This window comes from Hyperoodon ampullatus, assembly GCF_949752795.1.
Source record: "Hyperoodon ampullatus genome assembly, chromosome: 4".
NCBI classification, from domain to species: domain Eukaryota; kingdom Metazoa; phylum Chordata; class Mammalia; order Artiodactyla; family Ziphiidae; genus Hyperoodon; species Hyperoodon ampullatus.
The window spans coordinates 56,789,122-56,816,201 of record NC_136917.1 but is presented as its reverse complement, the minus strand read 5'-3'; the positions used below and the strand labels follow the sequence as shown (position 1 = coordinate 56,816,201).

At 46.0% G+C, this 27,080-nt stretch overlaps 5 protein-coding genes across 5 annotated transcripts in view; all 5 read left to right on the top strand.

Moving 5' to 3' along the window:
• Nucleotides 1-11,397, top strand: part of PCDHGA12 (protocadherin gamma subfamily A, 12) — a gene marked incomplete at both ends in the record, with an annotated part of 61,671 nt that extends 50,274 nt beyond the window's left edge. The window contains one exon of the mRNA XM_079703048.1: nucleotides 11,261-11,397. Coding sequence (XP_079559174.1) covers nucleotides 11,261-11,397 — 137 coding nt within the window. The remainder of the gene's footprint in view (nucleotides 1-11,260) is intronic.
• Nucleotides 1-27,080, top strand: part of LOC307051213 (uncharacterized protein) — a gene marked incomplete at both ends in the record, with an annotated part of 134,198 nt that overhangs the window by 92,494 nt on the left and 14,624 nt on the right. The window lies entirely within an intron of this gene.
• PCDHGC3 (protocadherin gamma subfamily C, 3) lies at nucleotides 11,535-14,012 on the top strand (the record flags this gene model as incomplete). Its single annotated transcript, XM_079703047.1, has 1 exon — nucleotides 11,535-14,012. One exon carries the CDS (start codon nucleotides 11,535-11,537, stop codon nucleotides 14,010-14,012), a length of 2,478 nt encoding a protein of 825 aa, XP_079559173.1.
• PCDHGC4 (protocadherin gamma subfamily C, 4) lies at nucleotides 19,255-21,852 on the top strand (the record flags this gene model as incomplete). Its single annotated transcript, XM_079701699.1, has 1 exon — nucleotides 19,255-21,852. One exon carries the CDS (start codon nucleotides 19,255-19,257, stop codon nucleotides 21,850-21,852), a length of 2,598 nt encoding a protein of 865 aa, XP_079557825.1.
• Nucleotides 23,281-25,808, top strand: PCDHGC5 (protocadherin gamma subfamily C, 5; the record flags this gene model as incomplete). The annotated part of the gene is given in 2 exon segments (XM_079701700.1): nucleotides 23,281-25,750; nucleotides 25,753-25,808. Coding segments are annotated over 2 exon segments (2,526 nt in total).

Here is a 27,080-nt window from a genome sequence, read left to right as displayed (position 1 = left end):
GTGGTAGTTTGATAGGGATTGCATTGAATCTGTAGATTGCTTTGGGTAGTAGAGCCATTTTCACAATGTTGATTCTTCCAATCCAAGAACATGGTATATCTCTCCATCTATTTGTATCATCTTTAATTTCTTTCATCAGTGTCTTATACTTTTCTGCATACAGGTCTTTTGTCTCCTTAGGTAGGTTTATTCCTAGATATTTTATTCTTTTTGTTGCAGTGGTAAATGGGAGTGTTTTCTTGATGTCACTTTCAGATTTTTCATCATTAGTGTATAGGAATGCCAGAGATTTCTGTGCATTAATTTTGTATCCTGCTACTTTACCAAATTCATTGATTAGCTCTAGAAGTTTTCTGGTAGCATCTTTAGGATTCTCTATGTATAGTATCATGTCATCTGCAAACAGTGACAGCTTTACTTCTTCTTTTCCAATTTGGATTCCTTTTATTTCCTTTTCTTTTCTGATTGCTGTGGCTAAAACTTCCAAAACTATGTTGAATAAGAGTGGTGAGAGTGGGCAACCTTGTCTTGTTCCTGATCTTAGTGGAAATGGTTTCAGTTTTCACCATTGAGGACAATGTTGGCTGTAGGTTTGTCATATATGGCCTTTATTATGTTGAGGAAAGTTCCCTCTATGCCTACTTTCTGCAGGGTTTTTATCATAAATGGGTGTTGAATTTTGTCGAAAGCTTTCTCTGCATCTATGGAGATGATCATATGGTTTTTCTCCTTCAATTTGTTAATATGGTGTATCACGTTGATTGATTTGCATATATTGAAGAACCTTGCATTCCTGGAATAAACCCCACTTGATCATGTTGTATGACCCTTTTAATGTGCTGTTGGATTCTGTTTGCTAGTATTTTGTTGAGGATTTTTGCATCTATGTTCATTTCCCCTAGTCTTGTGGAGCTCCTGCACTCAAGCCCCACTGTCTTTAAAAGCCAAATTCTCTGGGGGCTTTTCCTCCCAATGCAAGACCCTCAGACTGGGGAGCCTGACGTGGGGCTCAGAACTGTCACTCCTCTGGGTGATCCTCTGTGATATAATTTTTTTTCCAGTTTGTGAGTTGCCTACCCAGTGCTCATGGGATTTCTTCTTCCTTTTTTTTTTTTGCCACGCCATGCAGCTTGCAGGATATCAGTTCCCTGACCAGGGATTGAACCCAGGCCATTGCAGTGAAAGCACCAAATCCTAACCACTAGGCCACCAAGGAACTCCCTATGGAATTTCTTTGTCATGAAAGTGCCACTCCTAACATCTTGTTGTGGCTTCTTCTTTGTCTTTGGATGTAAAATATCTTCTTTGGTTTGTTCCAGTCTTTTTTGTCGATGGTTGTTCAGCAGTTGGGATTTTGGTGTTTTCGTGAGAGGAAGTGGGCTCAAGTTTTTCTACTCCACCAATTTGTCCAGAATCAAGGGGTTGCTTTTAGTTTGGGTGTTTGCTGCCTCTTTCCTCAGTGTGTGCTGGCTGTTATCCCCTTGATATGGTGTGTGTAGGTGCAGCAGCCCCGCGCACGCTTCTGGTTCGGTGGGGGCAGCAATTGGTGTCCAGCGCCCATGTGTGCTCTCCATCCACTGTTAATTTCTTCTTTTATCGTTTCTTGCCTTCTTCTAGGTTATTGTTTAGTATTCTGTTTTGTCTCTGATATTAGTTTATTAAGTATCCTCTTTGATTTTTAAGTGTGTGTTCTGGGGTTTACACTATGTTTACACTATGCATCTTTAACTTATGATCATAAATGTGATAGAATTTGAGTAATATTACACCACTTTAACAGTATACTTCCATTTCCCCTCCTTTGTTTTTTAGTGCCATTGTTGCCACGCATTTTACTACTGTAGTATTTTAAGCCCCACAATATGTTGTTATTATTTTTGCTTTAGGTAATCATTTATCTTTTAAAGAAATTTAAACATGAAAAGTCTTTAATGTGCAACCTACATTTTTATCATTTCTGTCACTGATTCCTTACACAGACCCAAGTTTCCATCGGTGTCACTTTTCCTTTCGACTAAAGAGCCTTCTTTAATGTTTCTTGTAGTATAGATCTTCTGGTTATATATTTTCTAGGTTTTAGTTTGTCTGAAAAAAAATCTTTATTTTAATTTCATTTTTGAAAGGTACTTTTGCTGGATATAGAATTCTAGGTTGCTAATTTTTTTCTTTCAGCACTTTAAAGATATTCTTCCTCTTTCTTCTGCCTTGCATTATTTTTGATGCGAAGTCTGCAATCTTTCTTATGTTTGTACTCCTGTGTTTCCTCTGACTGCTTCTAAATTTTTCTCTTTATCAATGGTTTTCAGAAATTTGCTTATGATGGACCTTGGCGTATTTTTCTTTATTGTGTGTTTTCTTTATGGTGCATTTTCTTTGTGGTGTGTTTAATCCTACTTGGGGTAGCATACTTGAACTTCTTGATTCTGTGGATCTATAATTTTCTTTGGATTTAGGAAGTTTGAGGCTAAATTTATTCAAATACTATTTATCACATGCACACACACACACATACAAAATTAGAGAACTCCAAGTTCACTTATGTTAGACCACTTGATATTTTCCCACAGGTTGCTGAAACACTGTTCATTTTTTTAAAATCTTTTTTTCTCTGAAAATTGCCTCCAGGTAAAATAACAGAGATCCTGGGGCTCATCTCATTGCTTCCCTTCTCTCAGTCTTGCACTCCTTTTGAGCCAATGGCTAAAAGCATTTTTCTACATATTTTCATCAATTTTCTATTTGTTTATAGTGGTACAGCTAGTTCCACATTGTCAGAAGAAAAGGTTTTCACTTTGCTTTTTTTTTTTGCGGTACGCGGGCCTCTCACTGCTGTGGCCTCTCCCACTGTGGAGCACAGGCTCCGGATGCACAGGCTCAGCGGCCATGGCTCACGGGCCCAGTCGCTCCGCGGCACTTGGGATCCTCCCGGACCAGGGCACGAACCCGCGTCCCCTGCACCGGCAGGTGGACTCTCAACCACTGCACCACCAGGGAAGCCCTTCACTTTGCTTTTTTCACTAACAATATATTCTGGAAATCATTCTATATCATTTTATAAAGATCTTTCTTTGTAGCTTCATAGAACTCCATTGTATGTGTACGTATCATAGTATATTCAACCAACTGTAGTTTTCCATTTAGGTAGCTTTCAGTCTTTTTGCAATTACAAATAATGCTGTAATGAATAACCTGGTTCATATATGTATTTTCATAATTTTTGAGGTGTATATTTAGGGTAAATTTCTAAAAGTGTGATTGCTAAGTCATAGGGCAAGTGCATATGTAGTTCTGTTGGATATAACTATTTCCCTATATACAGATTGTACCATTTTGCATTCCAGTAGATGAGAATGTTTATTTTCCCATAGCTTCATCTATAGAATATGTTGACAAGCTTTTTAATTTTTGCCAATCTGATCAGTTTTTTAAATCTCAAAATCATTTTAATTAAAATTTCTCTCATTACTGTTGAAGTTAAATACCCTTTCATATGTTTAAGAGCCAGTTTATCTTTCTAAAAATTGTTCATGTTTTATGTTTATTATTCTATTTTCTATCTTCTAGATTTTTTATAGTATTTTGTCTTTTAGAAAGTTATTTATATGTTTAGAGATGTTAGCCCTTTGTCCAAGATATAAGTTACAAATATTTTCTCCTAGCTTGTCATTTGCCTTCAACTTTGTTTATGGTATTTTTGCACTGCAATGTTTTTCCCCCTTTATTTTTATGTAGCCAAATGAATCAGTCCTTTTCTATATTGCACTTAGGTTTTGAGTCATAGTTAGAAAGCCTTGTCCCACACTCAGGTTGTAGAAAAATCCATCAGTTTTCTTCTAGTACTTGTATGGTATTTTGGTTTGTACATTTAGATCCCTGATCTATATGGACTTTATTCTTGTGTGTGCTGAGGTATGGAACTAATTTTATCTTTTTTTTCTAAGTGGCTATCCAGTTGTCCCAGTACTGTTTATTAAAAACTTCATCCTTGTCTCGGTGATTTGAGATTGCATCTATATCATGTACTAAACTTCTGTATTGCCAGAAGGTTTTAAAGATCAGAAAGTCACACTTCTTTCTCACTCAAAGTTTTCATTATATATTGAAGGCAATTATTTCATTTAGAAATATAACTCAGCCATACAAGGCTACCTGTTTCAAAAAATTGATAATAATTTAGGTAACAATATAATAGCATGCTGGGGAAAAATTAAACAAATTTCATCTGTCTAAGGAGACTTAAGATCTCTTGGGATATTTTCATATGGACAAATTTAGCAATTTTTTGTGGGTAGTTTCCTGGCATATTTAAGCTTTGTGGTATAATAAACAGTAATAGTACTGATGTGATCAAGACTAGAAGAGATTATCACTCAAATGGAAGGGAGAAGTAAACCTCTTTTTTTTTTTTTTTTTGCTTAAACTTTGACATCTAAATCACTGATTGTAGTTCCAAAATATTTTAATGAAATAATTTCTTATTCTTAAGGTTCATAGATCATCTTTTCAAATCAAAGTATGCAAAATATTTTCTCACATAAATAAACTTCAGATGAACTTCACGGAAATATTAAGGCTAAACCATTCAGCTTCCACCAAATCCTTGAATATCCCACCTCTCTGAATTGTGTTACATGTTGATCTATTGATTTTCTGTTTTTATATAATTTCTCCTTAAATTATCCCTTAATTTGACCTTAGGATGTTCCTCAAATCGGCAAATTAGATTGAATTCAAAGATTACTAGATGATATTTAGGCTTTTAGGGGATAATACATATGTTTTTCCTTGAATTCATTAATTTAATAGTATCATGAATAAGATTTTCTGATATTATTAATCCTCTTGGAATAAATAATATTAGGTAATTACCTAGTATTTTAAAAATAATATTAGGCAGTACTTATGGAGAGCTTCTCTGTGCCAGGCAAGGACGTTTTCATGGGCATGTGAACTGTGCAGTCATACTGGTTCCCAACCTTAGAAGGGCCCTGCATTTGGTTTAATACTCTGCTGTCATCATCTTGAAATTGTAGTAATTTTTTAACAGGGAGTCCCTGTTTTCATTTTGTGCTTGTCCCGCAAATTATGTAGCCAGTCCTGCTACCAAGCACTGTGTTTAGCAAGGAGAGTATATAATTTAATATATATTTTTGAAAGATTCTTCAGGTTTCCACATGTGAAATGGAGTTTAGGGAAAGCAAAAGAGGAAGTAAGAAGACCAGAGAGGAAGCTGACAGTATTTAAGGTGACTTTGTCTCAGGTGGTAGCGGTAGAGGGGAAAGTAATTGATAGATTCAAAGTATATTTTGGAGGTAGTAAGCTTTGACATGACTGGTAATGAATTAAATGTTGGAATGTAGAAAAAGATGTTAAGGATGACCTGGGAATTTTTGACTAGACTAGAAGTGCCCATTATTAGATGCGGACATTGGAGACAGAACATTTTTGAGGGTGTGGTTAAGAGTTGGGTGTGACATTATGCTAAGTGAAAGAAGCCAGATACAAAAGGCTATGCATTTAAAACAATTTTTTTAATTGAAATATAGTTGATTTACAGTGTGGCAGCAGAGTGACTCAGTTACACACATATACATTCTTTTTTTTTTTTTTTTTTTTTTTTGCGGTACGCTGGCCTCTCACTGTTGTGACCTCTCCCGCCACAGAGCACAGGCTCTGGACGCGCAGGCTCAGCGGCCATGGCTCACGGGCCCAGCTGCTCCGCGGCATGTGGGATCTTCCCGAACCGGGGCACGAACCCGTGTCCCCTGAATCGGCAGGCGGACTCTCAACCACTGCGCCACCAGGGAAGCCCTATACATTCTTTTTTTTTTTTTTTTTTTTTTTTTTTTTTTTTTTGTGGTATGCGGGCCTCTCACTGCCGTGGCCTCTCCCGTTGCGGAGCACAGGCTCCGGATGCGCAGGCTCAGCAGCCATGGCTCACGGGCCCAGCCGCTCCGCGGCATATGGGATCCTCCCAGACCGGGGCACGAACCCGTATCCCCTGCATCGGCAGGCGGACTCTCAACCACTGCGCCACCAGGGAGGCCCTACATTCTTTTTTATATTCTTTTCCACTCCTGGTTTATTCCCGGAGATTGGGTATAGTTCCCTGTGCTATACAATAGGACCTTGTTGTTTATCCATTCTATATGTAGTAGTTTGCATCAACCAACCCCAAACTCACAGTCCATCCTTCTCTCTCTCCCTACCCCTTGGCAACCACAAGTCTGTTCTCTATGTCTGTGAGTCTGCTTCTGTTTTGTAGATAAGTTCATTTGTGCCATTTTTTAGGTTCCACATATAAGGGATATCATATGGTATTTGTCTTTCTCTTTCTAACTTAGTTTGATAATCTCTAGTTGCATCCATGTTGCTGCAAATGGCATTATTCTGTTCTTTTTTATACTGTGTAATATTCCATTGTATATATGTACCACATCTTCTTTATCCATTCATCTGTCAATGGACATTTAGGTTGTTTCCATGTCTTGGCTATTGTGAATAGTGCTGCTATGAATATAGGGAGGCATGTATCTTTTTTTTTTTTTTTGCCGTAGGCGGGCCTCTCACTGTTGGGGCCTCTCCCGTTGCGGAGCACAGGCTCTGGACGCGCAGGCTCAGCGGCCATGGCTCACGGGCCCAGCCGCTCCGCGGCATGTGGGATCCTCCTGGACCAGGGCACGAACCCGTGTCCCCTGCATCGGCAGGCGGACTCTCAACCACTGCGCCACCAGGGAAGCCCCTCTTTTTTTTTTTTTTTTATATAGCAAAGTTGAGGTGTTTACTTAGGGACAAATGACTGTGAAGCTTTTATTTATTTGGTAGTTGGTTTGTATGGGTTTTTTTTTTTTGCAGTTTATTAATTTATTTATTTTTTCTGTGTTGGGTCTTCATTTACATGCGTGGGCTTTCTCTAGTTGTGGCAAGCGGGGGCTAACTCTTCATCGCGGTGCGCGGGCCTCTCACTATCGTGGCCTCTCTTGTTGCAGAGCACAGACTCCAGATGCGCAGGCTCAGTAGTTGTGGCTCACGGGCCTAGTTGCTCCGCGGCATGTGGGATCCTCCCAGACCAGTGCTCGAACCCGTGTCCCATGCATTAGCAGGCAGATTCTTACACTGTGCAACCAGGGAAGCCCATGTATCTTTTTTGAATTATAGTTTTGTACAGATATACGCCCAGGATTGGGATTGCTGGATCATATGGTAATTCTATTTTTAGTTTTCTGAGGAACCTCCAAACTGTTTTCCATAGTGGCTGCGCTAACTTACATTCCCACCGACAGTTTAAGAGGGTTCCCTTTTCTCCACACCCTCTCCAGCATGCGTTATTTGTAGACTTTTAAATGATGGTCGTTCTGACTGGTGTGAGGTGGTACCTCATTTGCAGCTTTGATTTGCATTTCTCTAATAATTAGTGATGTTGAGCATCCAAAAGGCTATGCATTTTATAAATCCCTTTTTTGTGAAATTTCTAGAAAAAGGAAAACTATATAGAAAATCGATCAGTGGCTACCTGAAGCCGGGGGTGAGAGCAAGGATTGACTGCAGACAGGCATGGAGGATTTTGGGGGTTGATGGGAGTATTCTAAAATTGGATTGTGGTATTGGTTGTGTAAATGTATAAAATTGCTAAAAATCATTGATTGTCCAAGTGAGCTGTATGGTAAGTACAAAGCTGTTCAAAGATTAAAATAAAGGATTGAGATACTACTGGTGATTATGTCAAGGAGTACTATTATTATTCCCATTTTATAGTTAAAGAAAATAAAAGTTAAAAATAAAAGCTTAATGGTTACATAGCTACTAAGTATAATGTCCAGTATTGGAAGTCAAGTCTTTTTGACACTAAGGCCTCACTGTTGAACACTATAATAGATTCACTTTCTGTTTTAAAATTGCTTGCTGCATCTTGTTGATCTAAGGCTCTCTTGGAATTATAAAACAGAGAGGAAAGAAGATAGAGACTGGAAAATTCCATTGATCCTGTACACTGGTACTTCCATTTCCCCTGGATATAGGTGACAGCAAGTTTTATGTCCAGTGTGAGTTATATTACCACACCTTGCTTGGCTCTTTGGCAAACTATGTTTTCTCTTTCAAATCTTTAGGTTAAGAAATAGTTTCACTAGCACCACTGGTAGCTTAAAAGACTGACTGTATCTTCCAAAAATGCTTTCTCCTAGGGAAAATGGATACACACGAATATATATAGTCCTTACTGCATTTAATGATTACTATGCCATTAGCATAAAGATTGCTATATTAATAAGCCTTAAGTATGGGGAGATGTTGGTCAAAGGGTACAAATTTTCAGTTATAAAAATGAATGAGCTCTGGAATCCGATGTACAACATGGTGACTATAGTTAACAATATTGTAGTGTAACTTGAAATTTGTTAAGAGAGTAGGTCTTAAAGGTTCTTACCACACACCTTAAAAAATGGTAACTAGGTGAGGTGATGGATGTGTTAACTATATTGTGTTGATCATCTCACAATATATACATATATTAAATCATCATGTTGTACACCTTAATTTATATAATTTTGTTTGTCAATCATACTTCCATAAAGCTGGGAAAAATTAAGCATCAAGTGCCTACTGTGCTAGTCACTGAGGAGGCAAGTGATAATCAAAACAGGCATGGTCTCTGCCTTCTTGCAGCTTTATTTTTTTAGTGGGAGAGGCAGGCACTATGCTTAAACAAAATATAATTATAAAATTTTAAATTGTGCTAGGTTCAATAAAGGAAAATATAAGGTTCTCTGTGGGAGCATAACAAAGGATCCTGGTTTTAAGTGGGGCCTAAGGAAGACCTCTATTAGGAAACAACATTTAAGCTGAGAACTGAAAGATTTGTAGAAATAAGCAAAAGCAAAGGGAAGGAAGGGAAAGAAGCTTTCCTAGGAGAAAAAAGCATGAAGAGCTTGGTTGACAGACCACACTGAAAGCAGTGTAATAAAATATTGAGAGAAGGGGAAGGCTTGAGAACTTGGATACTATGCAAAGGATTTGGTATTTTATTTCAAGAGTAGTGAGTGAGATGCTGCTGAGAAGTTTTGAGCTGGAGAATCGTCTGATTCAATTAAAATTTTAAGATCACTCTTGCTACTGTAAACAATGGATCCAAGGAGGGTTCTGCTAGCTTATGAAGAGGTCTTAGGAAAACTATGGGCCTTATTGTTAAAGGGAAAACTACTTCAGCTTTTAAAAGCTAGTTTTTGAAAACCAGAATGTCAATCAGGTGATGGTGAATAGGGAAAAAAATGATTGATAAATTGGTATGTCTGAAAAACCTACTAGATCAGTGCTTCTCAAACTTTAATGTACATTTAAATCACCCTGGCTTTTTTTTTTTTTTTTTTTTTTTTTTGTGGTACGCGGGCCTCTCACTGCTGCGGCCTCTCCCGCTGCAGAGCACAGGCCCCGGACGCGCAGGCTCAGCAGCCATGGCTCACGGGCCCAGCCGCTCCGCGGCATATGGGATCCTCCCAGACCGGGGCACGAACCCGTATCCCCTGCATCAGCAGGCGGACTCTCAACCACTGCGCCACCAGGGAGGCCCCACCCTGGCTTTTTGTTAAAATGCAAATTCTGATTCACTAGGTCTGGAGTGGGGCATTTCTGCATTCCTAACAGCTCCCAGGTGATGCCCATGCCATTGGTCCTTGGCTCACACTTTGAGTAGCAAGTGGCTGGGCTACTATATATGTTCTAAATTCTATATTCTAATCTTCTAACACCTATCAGCCTTCTTGGTGGTATGGACAATTGTCAAATTTGAGTATTTAAAACTGGAGGTTTTAAGAGAGAAAGTATTGAGGACATAGGTCAAATATGGCTTTTCATCTCTTCAATAAATATCCTATATATACTTACTTCCTATATACCTATCTAACCTCTCTGCCTACCACCCTTCCTCAAGGTTCAGTTAAAATTCAGAAAGGACTGTATGCAACCAAAGTGGTGTCCAAGATAAGCGTACAGAAATAGTATGAGGGTCTTTACATCTAGTATCTAATGGGGTGATGTGCATCATTAATTAAGACTTACTATGTGCCAGGATGTTATCTGCCTTATTCATTTAATAAGACAGGAACTCAGGAACCCTTAGAGGGTAGTTTCTTGTCTAAGGATGTACAACTCAGTTCTAACTTATATCATAGCTGCCTCTCTTATTCATTATCCTAATCATTACTATTTTGTTTGACTACAATCCTAAATGCAGAAAACTTCAGGCTCTTTATTCTGTGGCTAAAGGCTTTGTATTTCTGACATCCCAATCATTTTATAAAGGTCCCAGGTGGTAAATAAAACCTGGTCTTTTTTCTTTTTCTTTTATGTTTTTTTTGGGGGGGAGGGGAGTGAAGAGGGGGTATTATCTTTTATTAGCAATGCAACTTCTCTTTGTGGTATGCCATATGATCTTGAGAAGCAAATTGATCAAGTAAAGGGAAACTTTAGAGATGCTCTCTGATTGAGGTTATGCTTTGTTGGGACAAACAGAATAGAAAAATTTCACATTGCTCCCTGGTTGTTAAGAAATAAGAACTGGGCTTCCCTGGTGGCGCAGTGGTTGAGAGTCCGCTTGCCGATGCAGGGGGCACGGGTTCGTGCCCCGGTCCGGGAGGACCCCACGTGCCGCGGAGCGGCTGGGCCCGTGAGCCATGGCCGCTGAGTCGGCGCGTCCTGAGCCTGTGCTCCGCAGTGGGAGAGGCCACAACAGTGAGAGGCCCGCGTGCCGCAAAAAAAAAAAGAAAAGAAATAAGAACTAAGCAACAACATCCAATTTAAAAAGAAATCTGAATTGTACTTTTAAATTTCATAAAACAAAGTTAAACCAAACAGCTGGTAGCTCCTGTAGATTTTCTCTACTGAGGAAGTGACCCACAGTTCTACAGTCTCATTTGGTAAAGATATAACTGAAATTATCAACACCTCCACAGAAATACTAAATGCCTCGCCACAATATGGTCCAGCTAGGTAAGTTTTACCTAGTCCTCCGACAAACCAGATAACGTTGTGTCGTTTTCGGTTTGGTTTGAACCCCCTTCTTGGGATTAAAGTCAGCGGTTGAAGTGTTTAATAGGCCTTAGTTCGGCTTGAAGACTCGCAGAAAGGCCATCTCCATCACCCTGTAGTTAGCTTTACAGCTAAGGTGGGTTTCCGATGCGCGGATACTGCCAAGGAGCTCTGGCTGTAAACTCTGGAAAGAAGCCAAAGGAAAGAAGTTCCTGGCGCTAGCGCTGGTCCCGCAAAGAGAGCCGGGCGCGGGCGCATTTTTCGTGCAGTTATTGGCTGGGACTCTGCGTGCCGCTGTCGGCCAATGAAGAAGCTGGAGATCTGGCCCCGGCCCGTCCCCTCTTGGCGCCGCGGGATGAGGCAGAGACTGAATAGCCGGTGAGCAAATCACGGCATCCAGAAAGCCATGTCCGACTCGGAGCCCAGCGCCCGAGCGTTAACCCGCTGAAAGTTTCTCAGGGAAGAAGCCGGGCCGATCTGGACCCCGCTAAGAGGAACTGCCTTTGAGTGAGATGGTCCCAGAGGCCTGGAGAAGTGGACTGGTAAGCACTGGGAGAGTGGTGGGAGTTTTGCTTCTTCTTGGTGCCTTGCATAAGGCTTCCGCCGCCGTCATTCGCTATGAGATCCTGGAGGAAAGAGAGAAGGGTTTCGCGGTGGGAAACGTGGTTAGGGACCTTGGCTTGGATCTCGGCAGCCTGTCAGCCCGCAGGCTCCGGGTGGTGTCCGGAGCTAGCCGAAGGTTCTTTGAGGTGAACTGGGAGACGGGAGAGATGTTCGTGAACGACCGCCTGGATCGAGAGGAGCTATGTGGGACGCTGCCCTCCTGCACCATAACTCTGGAGTTGGTAGTGGAGAGGCCGCTAGAGCTGTTCAGCGCGGAAGTGGTGATCCAGGATATCAACGACAACAATCCCTCTTTTCCTACCCGGGAAATGAAATTGGAGATTAGCGAGGCTGTGGCGCCGGGGACGCGCTTTCCGCTCGAGAGCGCGCACGATGCAGATGTGGGAAGCAACTCTTTACAAACCTATGAACTGAGCCGAAATGAGTACTTTGCGCTTCGCGTGCAGACGCGGGAAGACAGCACCAAGTACGCGGAGCTGGTGCTGGAGCGCGCCCTGGACCGGGAGCGAGAACCAGATCTCCAGCTGGTGCTGACAGCGTTGGACGGAGGAACTCCGGCTCGCTCGGCCAGCCTTCCTATTCGAATCGTCGTGCTGGACGCGAATGACAATGCGCCCACCTTCAACCAGTCCTTGTACCGGGCGCGCGTCCTGGAGGATGCACCCCCCGGCACTCGCGTTGTGCAAGTCCATGCAACGGATCTGGATGAAGGCCCCAACGGCGAAATCATTTACTCCTTCGGCAGCCACAACCGCGCTGGCGTGCGGGAACTATTCTCCTTAGACCTTGTAACTGGGGTGCTGACAGTCAAGGGTCGACTGGACTTCGAAGACGCCAAACTCCATGAGATTTACATACAGGCCAAAGACAAGGGCGCCAATCCTGAGGGAGCACATTGTAAAGTTTTGGTAGAGGTTGTGGATGTAAATGACAATGCCCCAGAGATCACAGTCACCTCCGTGTACAGCCCAGTCCCTGAGGATGCACCCCTAGGAACTGTCATTGCTTTGCTCAGTGTTACCGATCTGGATGCTGGGGAGAACGGGCTGGTGACTTGCGAGGTTCCACCAGGTCTCCCTTTTAGCCTTACATCTTCCCTCAAGAATTACTTTACTTTGAAAACCAGCGCAGCCCTGGATCGGGAGACTGTGCCAGAATACAACCTCAGCATCACGGCTCGAGACGCGGGAACCCCTTCCCTCTCAGCCCTCACGACAGTGCAGGTGCAAGTGTCCGACATCAACGACAACCCTCCACAATCTTCCCAGTCTTCCTACGATGTTTACGTTGAGGAAAATAACCTCCCCGGTGTTCCAATACTAAACCTAAGTGTCTGGGACCCTGACGCCCCGCAGAATGCTCGCCTTTCCTTCTTTCTCTTGGAGCAAGGAGCTGAAATAGGGCTAGTGGGTCGCTATTTCACGATAAATCGTGACAGTGGCGTCGTATCATCCGTAGTGCCCCTGGACCATGAGGATCGGCGGGCGTTCGAATTAACAGCTCATATCAGCGATGGGGGCACTCCTGTCCTGTCCACCAACATCAGCGTGAACATATTTGTCACTGATCGCAATGACAATGCCCCCCAGGTCCTATACCCCCGGCCTGGCCAGAGCTCGGTAGAGATGCTGCCTCGAGGTACCTCCGCAGGCCACGTGGTCACGCGTGTGGTAGGCTGGGACCCGGATGCAGGGCACAACGCCTGGCTCTCCTACAGCCTCTTGGGAGCCCCCAACCAGAGCCTTTTTGCTGTGGGACTTCACACGGGTCAAGTCAGCACTGCCCGCCCAGTCCAGGATACAGATTCGCCCAGGCAGACTCTCACGGTCTTGATCAAAGACAATGGGGAGCCATCGCTGTCCACCACCGCGACCCTGACTGTGTCAGTAATCGAGGAATCTCCTGAAGCCCGAGCTGAGTTCCCCTCCGGCTCTGCCCCCAGGGAGCAGAATAAAAATCTCACCTTTTATCTACTTCTCTCTTTAATCCTGGTCTCAGTGGGGTTTGCAGTCACAGTGTTGGGAGTGATCGTATTCAAAGTTTACAAATGGAAGCAGTCCAGGGACCTATACCGAGCGCCCGTGAGCTCCCTGTACCGAACACCAGGGCCTTCTCTGCACGCGGACGCCGTGCGGGGAGGCCTGATGCCTCCACACCTTTACCATCAGGTGTACCTCACCACTGACTCGAGACGCAGCGACCCGCTGCTGAAGAAACCTGGTGCCGCCAGCCCACTGGCCAGCCGCCAGAACACTCTGCGGAGCCTCGATCCAGTGTTCTATAGGCAAGTGTTGGGTGCAGAGAGCTCCCCTCCCGGACAGGTAAGGGTTAGCAAGTCATCCTGGAATGATATTAATGCTTTTTGATTCCTGCCTCAGTTTCAGGAAAGTATGTAGCCGCCTTTATTTTCAGTGATCAAGATGTTTTCCTAATGATGCATCCACATTTTCACTTGGCCTTTGCCAGATCAAACGTCATGCCTTTGGGGGAGGGGATGGCCCGGCTAGAGTGTGGTTTGTGGTCCCACACAGTGTGGAGTTAATTGACTCATCTGTGGACACAATTCACACCCTCAGTACTCACTTGCCATAGCAACTAACCAATCCTGCTAAAGGGCCATTAAGCTATAACTCACCATCTCAGCACTCAAGAGCTTAGCTTGGTGTCATCTGCATTGAGTACAAGCTGATGAATACCTCTAACCAGTGGCAGCTGCTAGGAATATAAAAACTACCTCATCTGTCCATCTTTCAAATGATTGCCACATCTGCATTAAAGCTAATGGTTTCCTGATAATTTTCCTTTGACTACACAGATCCTGTACCTCATTCTCAGATGACTTTCTATGAAAGAAATTAAATTCTAGGGTCCTTTAAATTTTATTTCAAGCACAGTGCTGGAAATTAGGTGGACATTACTCACAAAAAATTTTATGATAGTGATACATGTGCATTATAGAAAATTTGGAAAATATGTAAAAGTATAAGAAAAAAATTAAAACAAATTATATTCTCCAGATCCAAAGGTAACCACCATTCATTATCAAAGTAAAAGTAATCATAGTCATCATTTATTTTGAAGATAAATCCAGACAATCCGGAAGAACATAAAGTACAAAATGAAAGTTCTTCTTGCCCAAAGTGTTGTTTCCTATCCTTTCATCATTTGTCTTGGGTATACACATAGTGTGAAAGGTAGGTAAATTCATATCCTGAGAAAAAGATAAAGCTTTCATTTATTCAGGATGGTGTGCAGGTCTTTGTTTTGGAGTGAAATTAAACACTTCCATTTGTGGGAGAACAACTGTTACTTTGTTACTAATAAGTGTATTATTGCTATCAAGCCTTGGGTTTGGCAGTTAGACACTTACCATCTATGAGTCCATGGCCAAGTTAATCTCTTTTCTAGACCCTTTTTCATATGCAAAAAGGGAGTAACAAGGGTTTTATAACATTAGTGCATGATATAATATACACACAGTGCCTAGTGTATCAAAGGTGTTAAAAAATTCTTAGCTATGACTAACATTTTTTATTAGTTCTTAACCCACTCCAAATCTTAATTAAACACACTTTAGAAATGAACAAACCTGGAGACAGTCAAAGATGACAAAGTAGAGGCATAGATGGAAAGGCTAAGGAAGGATGAAAGCCAGAGAGAAGCAGCTGCTGCTTTTCTGGTCAGACTGGAAAACAACTGGCATTTTCCCATGGACAATGTTCTCAAACTTGGTTGCACACCAGAATTACCTAGGGACCTTTTAAAAATTCTGAAGCCCAGGCCACATCCCAGATGGATTAAAGCATAATCTCTTGAGATGGGACACAGGCATCAGTATTTTTTGAAGGTCCCCAAGTGATCTCAGTGTGAAGACGAATTTGCAAAGCATTGCCCTAGGACCTGCCAGTCTATCAGTTAGCATGTTTTTGAAGCAAAGTGTTATTCTGGTGTTCACAGAACCAGCAGCCAGCCTTACTGGGCCAAACCGAACTTTAAAACATTCTGTGATGTTATTTCCCAACCTTAAAATATTATATAGAATAGCTCTAGGAGAGCATTGTAAGGAAGACATAAGATATTTCAGTCATCTGAAGAAAAAATCTTCCTCAACGACTGGCACCTGGGCAACTATTTCTTTAAAAATCTAGAGCTAGGCAATGGGTATGGGGTTTCTTTTGGGAATGAAAATTTTTTTCTATAACTATACTGTGGTGATGGTTGCATCATTTTAGTATATGTGAATATACTAAAAACCATTGAATTGTACATTTTAAAGGGATGAATCAATCATGCTGTAATGGATGAATTATATATAATAATATATAGTTATTTATATATAAATAATTATATATTATTTATATAGCTCAATAAAGGTGTTTTAAAAATCTAGAGAGGGGAGAATCACATGCCTGGCATAAAAAGGTCAAGTCTAGGATGTGTAGGATTTAGGCTTTATGATCTTCCAGTTCTAGTAATATAGATTGTATGCCTGTTTGTTTTGCTGTGAACTTGCAAATAAAAGGGATTGAGACCTATAAGAGGTCTAGTTCTTTGATATTAAAGGCATCAGTAAAGGACCAGTTTATGGTTACAGGGATGACAAACTAGTAGAAAAATGATTTAAGATGTTATAGGAAGAGGGGCTTCCCTGGTGGCGCAGTGGTTAAGAATCCACCTGCCAGTGCAGGGGACACAAGTTCAAGCACTGGTCCAGGAAGATCCCACATGCCGTGGATCAACTAAGTCCGTGAGCCACAACTACTGAGCCTGCGCTCTAGAGCCCACGTGCCACAACTGCCAAAGCCGGTGTGCCTAGAGCCTATGCTCTGCAACAAGAGAAGCCACTGCAATGAGAAGCCCGCACACTACAGTGAAGAGTAGCCCCCGCTCGCTGCAACTAGAGAAAGCCCGTGCGCAGCAACGAAGACCCAACACAGCCAAAAATAAAATAAATAAAAAATAAATACATTAAAAAAAAAGATGTTATAGAAAGAGGCTTTATTTCTTTCTAGAAAGACCAGAGGTGGCAGTGGGGAGATCCTAGTACTGCAGTTACTAGTTGAGCTTTACACAAGTCTCCTAACCTTTCTGATCTTCAGTGTTCTCATCTATAAAATCTTCCAAAATTGTGTAAGAGTGAAAAGTAATGCATATAAAATGTATACTCAATATAAAGTACTCATATAAAGTACAAGTATTCAGAAGATATTTGTTGAACTAATAATTAGTGATATTATCATTTCACCATTTATTGAACATCCCTATGTACCAGACACTTTAAAAGAGAAAAAGACACAGTCCCTGCCGCTATGGTATGCAGGGTACTGTAGGAGACAGACACGCACACACATCCACAAAAACGATAATGGAGATCTGTATAATACAAGAAGCAATGGGAGCAAAGGAAAAGAAACACCTAAGCCTGGGGAAATCAGGGAGACTTCATAGAGGTGATGATGCTTGATCTGAGAACAAAAGGTTGAGTAGTAGTTTGTCAAATAATAAAGGGGAAAAGGGGGTAGAGAGGGACTTGCAGGAGATTCCATGCAGAAGGATTATGATTTTTCATTATTGCTGAACCTTAAAGTGTGTTTGTAAAACAATCTTTGCAGGAGATAAAGTGAAGCAATTAGGCAGGAGTTAAATCTTGAGTTACCTTTATGCCATGCCAAGGAGTTTTTATTTTATTCTATATCCATGATGGTCATTGCAGAATTTTGAACTGACATAAATGTGATGTCATCAGGGTTTTTTGTTTGTTTTGGAGAGATTATTCTGGCAGCCACAAATGAAATGGATTGGGGATATTGGGACTGTAGACAAAAAAGAAATGAGAAGGCTCTTATAGTATTTGAGAAGATTGATAAATGCTTGAACCAGCACAGTGACAGTATAGATGGAGGTAACTATAGTGAAATTATCAGCACTCATTCATTGACATGATAAAGGGAATGAGGGAGAGGAATGAGTCAAGGATGACCCTCCTTACTCCTCTCCATTGTGACTGACCCAGCTTGGGTGGCTAATGGTGTCATTCCACTGAGATAGTGAATCCTGGCATAACCACCTGATAGGTCAGATTGATTGACATCTCCGTCATTCCCATGGGAGGAGGGTTAGGCGTTTGGGAGTAAAAGAACCCAGAAAGCAGATACCTCCCTTTGAGACCAGAGTGTTGGTTGCTGGCCTCACCATCAAAAGATTATTCTTGAGGATCAAGGGCTTGGGAAAACACCTGGGGAGGATAACCTCAGGTTTGGCCACTGGTTTTGGTAGCCTAGGTGAGGATTCAGACGAATTACAAAAATCTCATGTCCAAATCAGGCTGGATTTTTCTCTTTGTGCTCTGGTGTGTTTGAGACTTGAACTACAGTTTGCAGGTAACTACAGTGTGAATTGAACGATATTTCTGCCTTTGTGCGAGGTGGTAGCCAGGCTCCAGGGAGGGTCTGGATCAGGGTGGGGGTGGGGTGAGATCGAGTCTCCCTTGCCAGAAGGCCCCCTAGGGCTAAGTGAAAAACTTGGTCTTTTGAAACAGTCACTGTTGGTAATTAACAACATATCAAGCATACAGTGGTGTCAAATAAAGGAGATTTGTAGGCACTGTGCTTTTGGTAGCAGATCTCAATCATTCAAGGAAGCTATTAAATCTGTGAACATTAGCATTCTGCCAGGAAGTGAGATGTAGTCCTTAGCGTCTCCCAGACAAACTGATTCTTTACTGATTTGGAACCTCTCCCTCTCCTGGCTTCCTCCCCCCTCCTTCACCTCCTTCCATACTGTCCTTGAAATCGATGAATGGCAATTTAGTATACCACCAGTGGGTATCTGAATAAGAGAGGTTTGGTTTCTGTTGCGCCTTCTGTTATAACAAAAATGTGTACTGCATAAATTTAATAGGCTACCTTAATGTGTAAGCCTTTTCTGCAAAGAGGTGGATGTATTTCTGAATAATCTGCAGAGGGGCAGAGTTTTTAGTACAAGGCAGTGCTTCTAAGTAGCTGTTGCTCTAATACAATCAGACTGAGGCAGAAGCTACTCATTTAGAATATTGGTGGGTGACAACATTGGCTTGAACAAAGTGACCATTCTCAAATGGCTACTCACTCTCTGGGCTGCAGGTTGCTAGGGCTCAGGCTGTCGCTGTTTTCCCCACCGAAAAGGGGCGGGGTGTTGTGGGCTGGGAATTGGTGTGTTAGGGGAAAAAAAAAATGTGTATGTTGTCTGCCTCTCCATAGAGGTAATAACCCGTGGGGGAAAAATGCTGTTGAACAGCAGGAAGGCAAAAAGATAGGTGGGTTGTTTTTTATTTTTTCTTTCCTTTTTCCAATGCTGCGACGCATTTACCCTGCTGCTATTGGGACGTTCTCTGCTTAGCCTATTGGCTGAGCCCAGGAGCCTCTGTCTGCCAATCGGGTGGAGGAAGGCAGACAAATCTACCCCGCCACCAGCAAAAAAAACGGCGCGTAACCCTTGCGGCGCCGGCCCAGCCGCGCCAGAGCTGGCACGGGGAAAGGGAGATAGGTGTCTCCAGCTGCTGTGGCCGTTCGGGGCGGGTCGGCTTCTTCGGCTTCTCAGGACCAGATAGAGAGCTAGTGGGTGGCAGCAATGCTCCGCAAGGTGAGAAACTGGGTAGAAATCTGCCGGGGGACTACCCTTTTGTTCCTTTTTTGCCACCTGGGTTACGTTTGTGGGCAGATCCGATACCCGGTCCCAGAGGAGTCACAGGAAGGGACTTTTGTAGGGAATGTCGCCCAAGATTTCCTGCTGGATACAGAGAGCTTAGCAGCTCGCAGGCTGCAGGTCGCTGGAGAGGTGAACCAAAGACACTTCCGTGTGGATTTGGACAGCGGTGCTCTGCTCATCAAGAATCCAATCGATCGAGAGGCACTGTGTGGGCTCAGTGCCAGCTGCATCGTGCCCCTGGAGTTTGTAACAGAAGGGCCTTTGGAAATGTACCGAGCAGAGGTAGAAATCGTGGATGTGAATGATCACGCCCCCCGATTTCCTCGGCAGCAGCTGGACTTGGAAATTGGGGAAGCAGCTCCTCCAGGACAGCGTTTCCCCTTGGAAAAGGCTCAGGATGCAGATGTGGGAAGCAACTCCATCAGCAGCTATAGACTAAGCTCCAATGAACACTTTGCACTGGATGTCAAGAAGCGCAGCGATGGCAGCCTGGTCCCAGAGCTGCTCCTGGAGAAGCCTTTGGATCGGGAAAAGCAATCAGACTACCGCCTAGTGCTGACTGCTGTGGATGGAGGGAACCCCCCGAGATCTGGCACAGCGGAGCTCCGGGTGTCAGTGCTGGACGTGAATGACAACGCCCCAGCCTTCCAGCAATCCAGCTACAGGATTAGCGTTTTGGAGAGCGCGCCAGCCGGCATGCTGCTCATCCAGCTCAATGCCTCTGACCCAGACCTGGGTCCCAGCGGTAACGTCACCTTTTCTTTCAGTGGTCACACCCCTGATCGTGTGAGAAATCTCTTTAGCCTGCACCCCACTAATGGAAAGCTTACTCTTCAGGGGCCCCTAGACTTTGAGAGTGAGAATTACTATGAATTTGATGTTCGGGCTCGAGATGGGGGTTCTCCAGCCATGGAGCAACATTGCAGCCTTCGGGTGGATCTCCTGGATGTAAATGACAATGCCCCCCACATCACAGTGACCTCAGAGCTTGGGACTCTCCCTGAGAGCGCAGAACCTGGCACCGTGGTGGCGCTCATCAGTGTGCAGGACCCCGACTCAGGTTCAAATGGAGATGTGAGCCTCCGTATTCCAGACCATTTGCCCTTTGCCCTCAAGTCCGCCTTCAGGAACCAGTTCTCCCTGGTGACTGCTGGGCCCTTGGACCGAGAGGCCAAATCCAGCTATGATATCATGGTCACTGCTTCTGATGCTGGGAGCCCTCCTCTGAGTACCCACAGGACCATTTTCCTCAATATTTCAGATGTGAATGATAACCCACCCTCTTTCTTTCAGAGGTCACATGAAGTATTTGTTCCAGAGAACAATCGCCCAGGGGACCTGCTTTGCTCCCTTGCAGCCTCTGATCCAGACTCTGGCTTGAATGCACTTATCTCCTACTCTCTCTTAGAGCCCAGAAATCGAGATGTGTCAGCTTCCTCCTTCATCTCTCTGAACCCCCAGACGGGAGCTGTTCATGCTACTCGATCCTTTGACTATGAGCAAACACAGACACTGCAATTTGAGGTGCAGGCCCGGGATCGGGGCAACCCACCCCTTAGTAGCACCGTGACAGTTCGTCTATTTGTACTGGACCTCAATGACAATGCACCAGCTGTGCTCCGCCCTAGAGCCCGACCTGGTTCCTTATGTCCACAAGCACTGCCTCCATCAGTTGGTGCTGGACACCTAGTTACAAAGGTGACTGCTGTGGACTTGGATTCAGGTTACAATGCTTGGGTTTCATATCAGCTCTTGGAGGCCCCAGATCCCAGCCTGTTTGCAGTCTCCCGCTATGCTGGGGAGGTGCGGACGGCCGTTCCCATCCCAGCTGATCTCCCGCCACAGAAGCTGGTCATTGTGGTAAAGGATAGTGGTAGTCCACCACTCTCTACCTCCGTTACTCTCCTGGTGTCCTTGGAAGAAGACACTCATCCAGTTGTCCCTGATCTTCGAGAATCTTCAGCTCCAAGGGAAGGAGAATCCCACTTGACCCTGTACTTGGCTGTATCTCTAGTGGCAATTTGCTTTGTCTCCTTTGGCTCATTCGTGGCACTAATCTCGAAGTGCCTGCGTGGGGCTGCCTGTGGAGTGACCTGCTTTCCTGCTGGCACCTGTGCCTGTCTCACCCGATCTCGAAGGAGAGAGGGGCTTCCTCCTTCCAATGGGATCCTCCGAATCCAGCTAGGGTCAGATGATCCTATCAAGTTTGTTGATGTGGGTGGCCACTCTCATGGCTGTACACCCTTGGCTTCTGCACCCACTCGGAGCGATAGCTTCATGATGGTGAAGTCACCCAGTGCACCTATGGCAGGGGAACCTGTTCGCCCAAGTTGCCCACCCTCTGATCTTCTCTATGGGCTAGAGGTGAGACCTTTGCAGGCTCAGCCAATACTTGAGGGTTATTCTGAGGCAGGCATGTGGCTGGGCCATGTCCCAGAGAGTACTGGTCTCTCTGTAAGAGCCTGTAGTGATGTCACCACTTCTGTGAGTGGTAACTATGTGGTAGATGCTATGCTTTAGAAGTGTTTTGTGAATTAACCAGGGAGTTTTCACGGATTAGTACTTGAGGTGGGTTATGCCCTTATCTGAGAGTAAGAATTGAAAGTAAGTGATCAAGAGCCAGGGTATTGTGGAAACACACTACTGGAATGTGGATCATATGGAAGGCTCTTGTGCGCAAGGTGTGCCTAAACCCATGTGGCTGCTTTCTCTACTCTTCCTGAATGAGGGGGCCAGGGTCTGGAACACCTTAACTCTAGGTTAAGGGGAGCTAATGTCTTTGCCCCACAGTATCATCTACTCCCTAATCTGCGGTGAAAGGGACTCTCTGCTTGAAACATAGCAGAGAGCAAAAAGAAGAAAGAGCCAAGGGAGTAGAGAGGCATCAAGGTGGAAGCAGGGATCTTTTTGTCCAGGTCTTCAGGACTCCCAGTCAAGTCCCCACTGGGATTTGAGCTCGATTCAGTAGATTGGGGCAGGGAAACATTACCTCTTTGGGGGGAAAAGGCAATAAGTGAAATCACTAAATATCAAAACCTGTTTTACTGCTGAGGAATTCATAGAGACAGCCACTATGGGAGTCTTTAAGTAGTTTCTTCTGAATTGATGAAACCATAAAGCCTAGAGGCCATGCGTAGACTCTAGTCACCTTCCTTGGGTGACCTGGATCAATCCTAGAAATGTTCCCCCTACCACAAGCTGTGATGCCCATTCCATAGCTAAAGTCTGGGATCTCAGAAAAATTGAATCCTTATAGCCATCAGCTGACACTGAGATTCCTCAAAGTACTGCTGGAGAGTCCGAGCAAGACTCTAAAGGGTCCTAACAAATCTTTTCTCTCACCTTGGCAGTGTTTGGTAGGATGGGGTAGGGAGGGGATAACACATGGGCTTTGCCTCCCTGAGAAGGACAAAATTTTGTTGGTTCAAGCAAAGTAGTGGGAGCTTCTGAAGTCATGCAGGAAGTTGCTGGGACAGAACACTGAGAAGTTTTGTACCACTTTGTCTTCCCTGTTGAGCACCATCTGAGGTGCCAAGGGGGCTGAATCAACCTGCAGCATGAAATGAGTGGGGAGGTAGGAGGCTTCTGTGACACAGATTTGCAGCGCCTGTTCCTAAGGTTTCCAGGACTGAGGAGACTTGATAATTGGTTGGGAGCACAGACTTTTGGGCCAATCAGACTCAGAGCCAAGGTGGGGGATCTGCTCTTCCTGCCCGCCTCTCCTCCCCCAGCTCCCCAGCTCCACTCAGATTCGATTCCCCTCCCCCCCCAACCCACCCCCGCCATTTGGTGACTAAGAAGAACTGCTGCAGGCAGGGAAACCTCGGAGCAGTTTTTTAAGAGGCTGGAAGGAGACATAAGAGATTTCAGCTGCTACATTCCAAGCCCTGGGTCTGCATTCGAGACAGGACAGCACAGAGTCTGTCTCCAGGAAGGGACTTCTGGGTCATGGGGCCCAAGACACCCCCGCAGCTCGCTGGGAAATGGCAAGTGCTGTGCATGTTGTCCTTGTGCTCCTGGGGCTGGGTGTCTGGGCAGCTTCGTTACTCAGTGGTGGAGGAGTCTGAGCCAGGGACGCTGGTGGGGAACGTTGCTCAGGATCTAGGCTTAAAGCTGACAGATCTGTTGAGCCGCCGGCTGCGGTTGGGCTCTGAGGAGAGTGGGCATTATTTTTCCCTGAGCTTGATGAGTGGTGCTCTGGCAGTGAATCAGAAAATTGACCGAGAGAGCCTGTGTGGAGCCAGCACCAGCTGCCTGCTGCCACTACAGGTGGTGACCGAACACCCGCTGGAACTAATCCGTGTAGAGGTAGAAATCCTGGATCTCAATGACAACTCTCCTAGCTTTGCCACCCCTGAGCGAGAGATACGCATCTCAGAATCAGCTGCACTTGGGGCACTGTTCCCACTGGATAGTGCCCAGGATCCAGACGTGGGTGCCAATACCGTGAGCTTCTATACTCTGAGCCCCAGTAGCCACTTCTCTCTGAATGTGAAGACCCTAAAAGATGGGAAGCTGTTCCCAGAGCTGGTGCTAGAGCAGCAGCTGGACCGTGAAGCCCAGGCAAGACATCAGCTGGTGCTCACTGCTGTGGATGGGGGTATCCCACCCCGCTCAGGGACCACCCTTATTTCCATCACTGTGCTGGACATCAATGATAATGCTCCATCCTTCCAGTCCTCAGTTCTACGTGTGGGACTCCCAGAGAATGCACCCGTGGGTACACTGCTGCTCCGCCTCAATGCCACTGATCCAGATGAAGGCACCAATGGCCAACTAGACTATTCTTTCGGAGACCATACATCTGAGGCAGTGCAGAATCTCTTTGGCCTAGACCCTAGCAGTGGGGCAATCCATGTGTTGGGTCCCATAGACTTTGAGGAATCAAGTTTCTATGAAATTCATGCAAGAGCCCGTGACCAAGGACAGCCAGCCATGGAAGGCCACTGTGTGATTCAAGTGGATGTGGGGGATGCAAATGACAACGCCCCAGAGGTACTATTGGCCTCTTTGGTCAACCCTGTCCCGGAGAGCACACCAGTGGGCATAGTAGTGGGATTATTTAATGTGCGGGACCGAGACTCAGGGAGAAATGGTGAAGTGAGCCTTGATATCTCTTCGGGCCTGCCATTTCAGATTAAGCCTTCTGAGAACCACTACTCACTGCTAACCAGCCAGCCTTTGGACCGTGAGGCCACATCCCACTATATCATTGAGCTGCTGGCCCGCGATGCGGGCTCACCTCCCTTGCACACCCATCTCACCGTCAGGCTCAACATTTCAGATGTAAACGACAATGCACCCTACTTCACCCAGCAGCTCTACACTGCTTACATCCCAGAAAACCGGCCTCCGGGCTCTCTTCTCTGCACCGTGGCTGCCTCTGATCCAGACACTGGGGATAATGCTCGCCTCACCTACTCCATTGTAGGGAATCAGATTCAGGGAGCCCCAGCCTCCTCCTTTGTGTATGTCAACCCTGAAGATGGGCGGGTCTTTGCCCAGCGTACTTTCGACTACGAATTGCTGCAGATGCTGCAGATTGTGGTGGGCGTTCGAGACTCTGGCTCTCCCCCATTGCATGCCAACACAACTCTCCATGTGTTTGTCCTGGACCAGAATGATAATGCCCCAGCCGTGCTGCACCCCAGACCAGGCCGGGATCTCTCAGTCCCCCAGCGTCTCCCTCGCTCTGCCCCTCCTGGCTCCTTCGTCACCAAGGTGACAGCCGTAGATGCTGATGCAGGCCACAATGCCTGGCTCTCGTATTCACTGTTGCCACAGTCCACAGCCCCAGGACTGTTCCTGGTGTCTGCACACACTGGTGAGGTGCGAACAGCCCGGGCCTTACTGGAGGATGACCCTGACACCCAGCAGGTGGTGGTCCTGGTGAGGGACAATGGTGACCCTTCACTCTCCTCTACAGCCACAGTGCTTCTGATTCTGGAGGATAAGGACCCTGAGGAAATGCCCAAATCCAGCGACTTCCTCACACACCCTCCTGAGCATTCAGACCTTACGCTTTATCTCATTGTGGCTCTTGTGGCCGTCAGTCTCTTATCCTTAGTCACCTTCACCTTTCTGTCAGCTAAGTGCCTTCGGGGGCACGCAGAAGGGGATGGGGGTGGGGGTGAGTGCTGTGGGCGCCAGGACTCGCCCTCCCGGGAGTTCTATAAGCAGTCCGGCCCCAACCTACAGGTGAGCTCAGACGGCACACTCAAGTACATGGAGGTGACGCTGCGGCCCACAGACTCGCACAGCCATTGCTACAGGACGTGCTTTTCACCAGCCTCGGACGGCAGTGACTTCACTTTTCTAAGGCCCCTCAGCGTCCAGCAGCCCTCAGCTCTGGCACAGGAGCCTGACACCTTCCGGTCCCGCTCTAACACGCTGCGGGAGCGGAGCCAGGTGAGGGGCTCGGCGCGACCCCTGGGGGCGGCAGTGGAGAAGCCGCCCAGCCACATCAGGGACTTTGAACTTGGCATCCGCTCCTCTGGTGCGGGCTCGGCCCGAATGTCGGGACTGTTTGGACGGATTGTGTGAAACCAGAGATGTGGCCGAGGCAGGGATGGGGCTCTGAGCCCGGGGAGGTGATGGTGATTGTGGTTGAGGGGGAGAGAGGAAAGGACCGACCCCACATTCAGAAAAGCCTGGGGTCTGGCGGTCATTCTGGCGATTTCCGCCAGGTCCGGGGTCCGGGTGGAGGCGGTCACAGATCCACGCCTGCAGCCAGCCTCCGAGGCTCCGGTGCGGGCACGCTCCACTGGTCCTGAGGTTTCTTCTTAGGTTTCTGCCCACTCCCTTGACCTGTGACTTCGCTGTTATTCACAACCCTCTTTATTCCTACATCAAACCAAAGCGTCTGTGGACAGAGCAGAAGCGCGCCCGCAGGGCCCGCACGAGCCACGCACCGCGCACGGGCTCGCCACGCCTCACCCGCGCACGCACACGCCCCCTCGCACTCGGCCTTCCACGTACACCGCCTTTTACTGCCAGCCGCTCGCTGCCAGGTGCACTGGCTGTTCCGGCCCGCTCACAGCTTCCCTCCCACCCTGCTGCTCGCCTCAGAGGTACTGACTGAGCGCGCCTAGGTTGTGGCCGTCCCGGCCCCTGATGACTCTGGAGCCTCCTCCCGCCCCCGCCCGGACCTGGACCGGTCGCCTCCTGGCGAGCCAGAGTCGCCCGCAGTGTAGCCACTCTGGGCGCTCTAGGCGCGGGGCGGGCGGGACTCTATGACCCGCGGGCTGGCGGATCCCGCCGGGCCCGGGGCTCAGAGAGGCCGGAGGTGCCTCCAGCCCAGAATCCTAGCTCGGGTCGCCCAGGCTGCCCAGTAGCCCAAGGGGCGGCGGGGTCCGGCCTGGGACGAGCGAACAGGCCTCTATAGGACAGGCAGCCTGGGCCCTCTGTGGCACCACCGACCTGTCTTCTGGTGGGAAGTGGGACCCTGGAACACCTGGGCTCTGGACGCTAAGACATAGGCTTTTGGCTCCGTCGTCACCACATGTGCCCAGCGATCTAGGATCAGGGCTTTGGGAGTGACCAAATTATCTGACACTCTGGCAAGTCTTTCTTTCCCTGGTTGTTGGAAAGCCATGGCCTCTGCCAGAAGCCAGCAGGGTGCTTGCATACATGGGGAAACTATAATGGTAAAAAGCACACATTTCTGTAACGTCAGGAGCTTTTATTCAAAATATATCCGTACCCCATCCTGCCCCTCGAATCAGAATTATAGTTTGGAACAACACCCC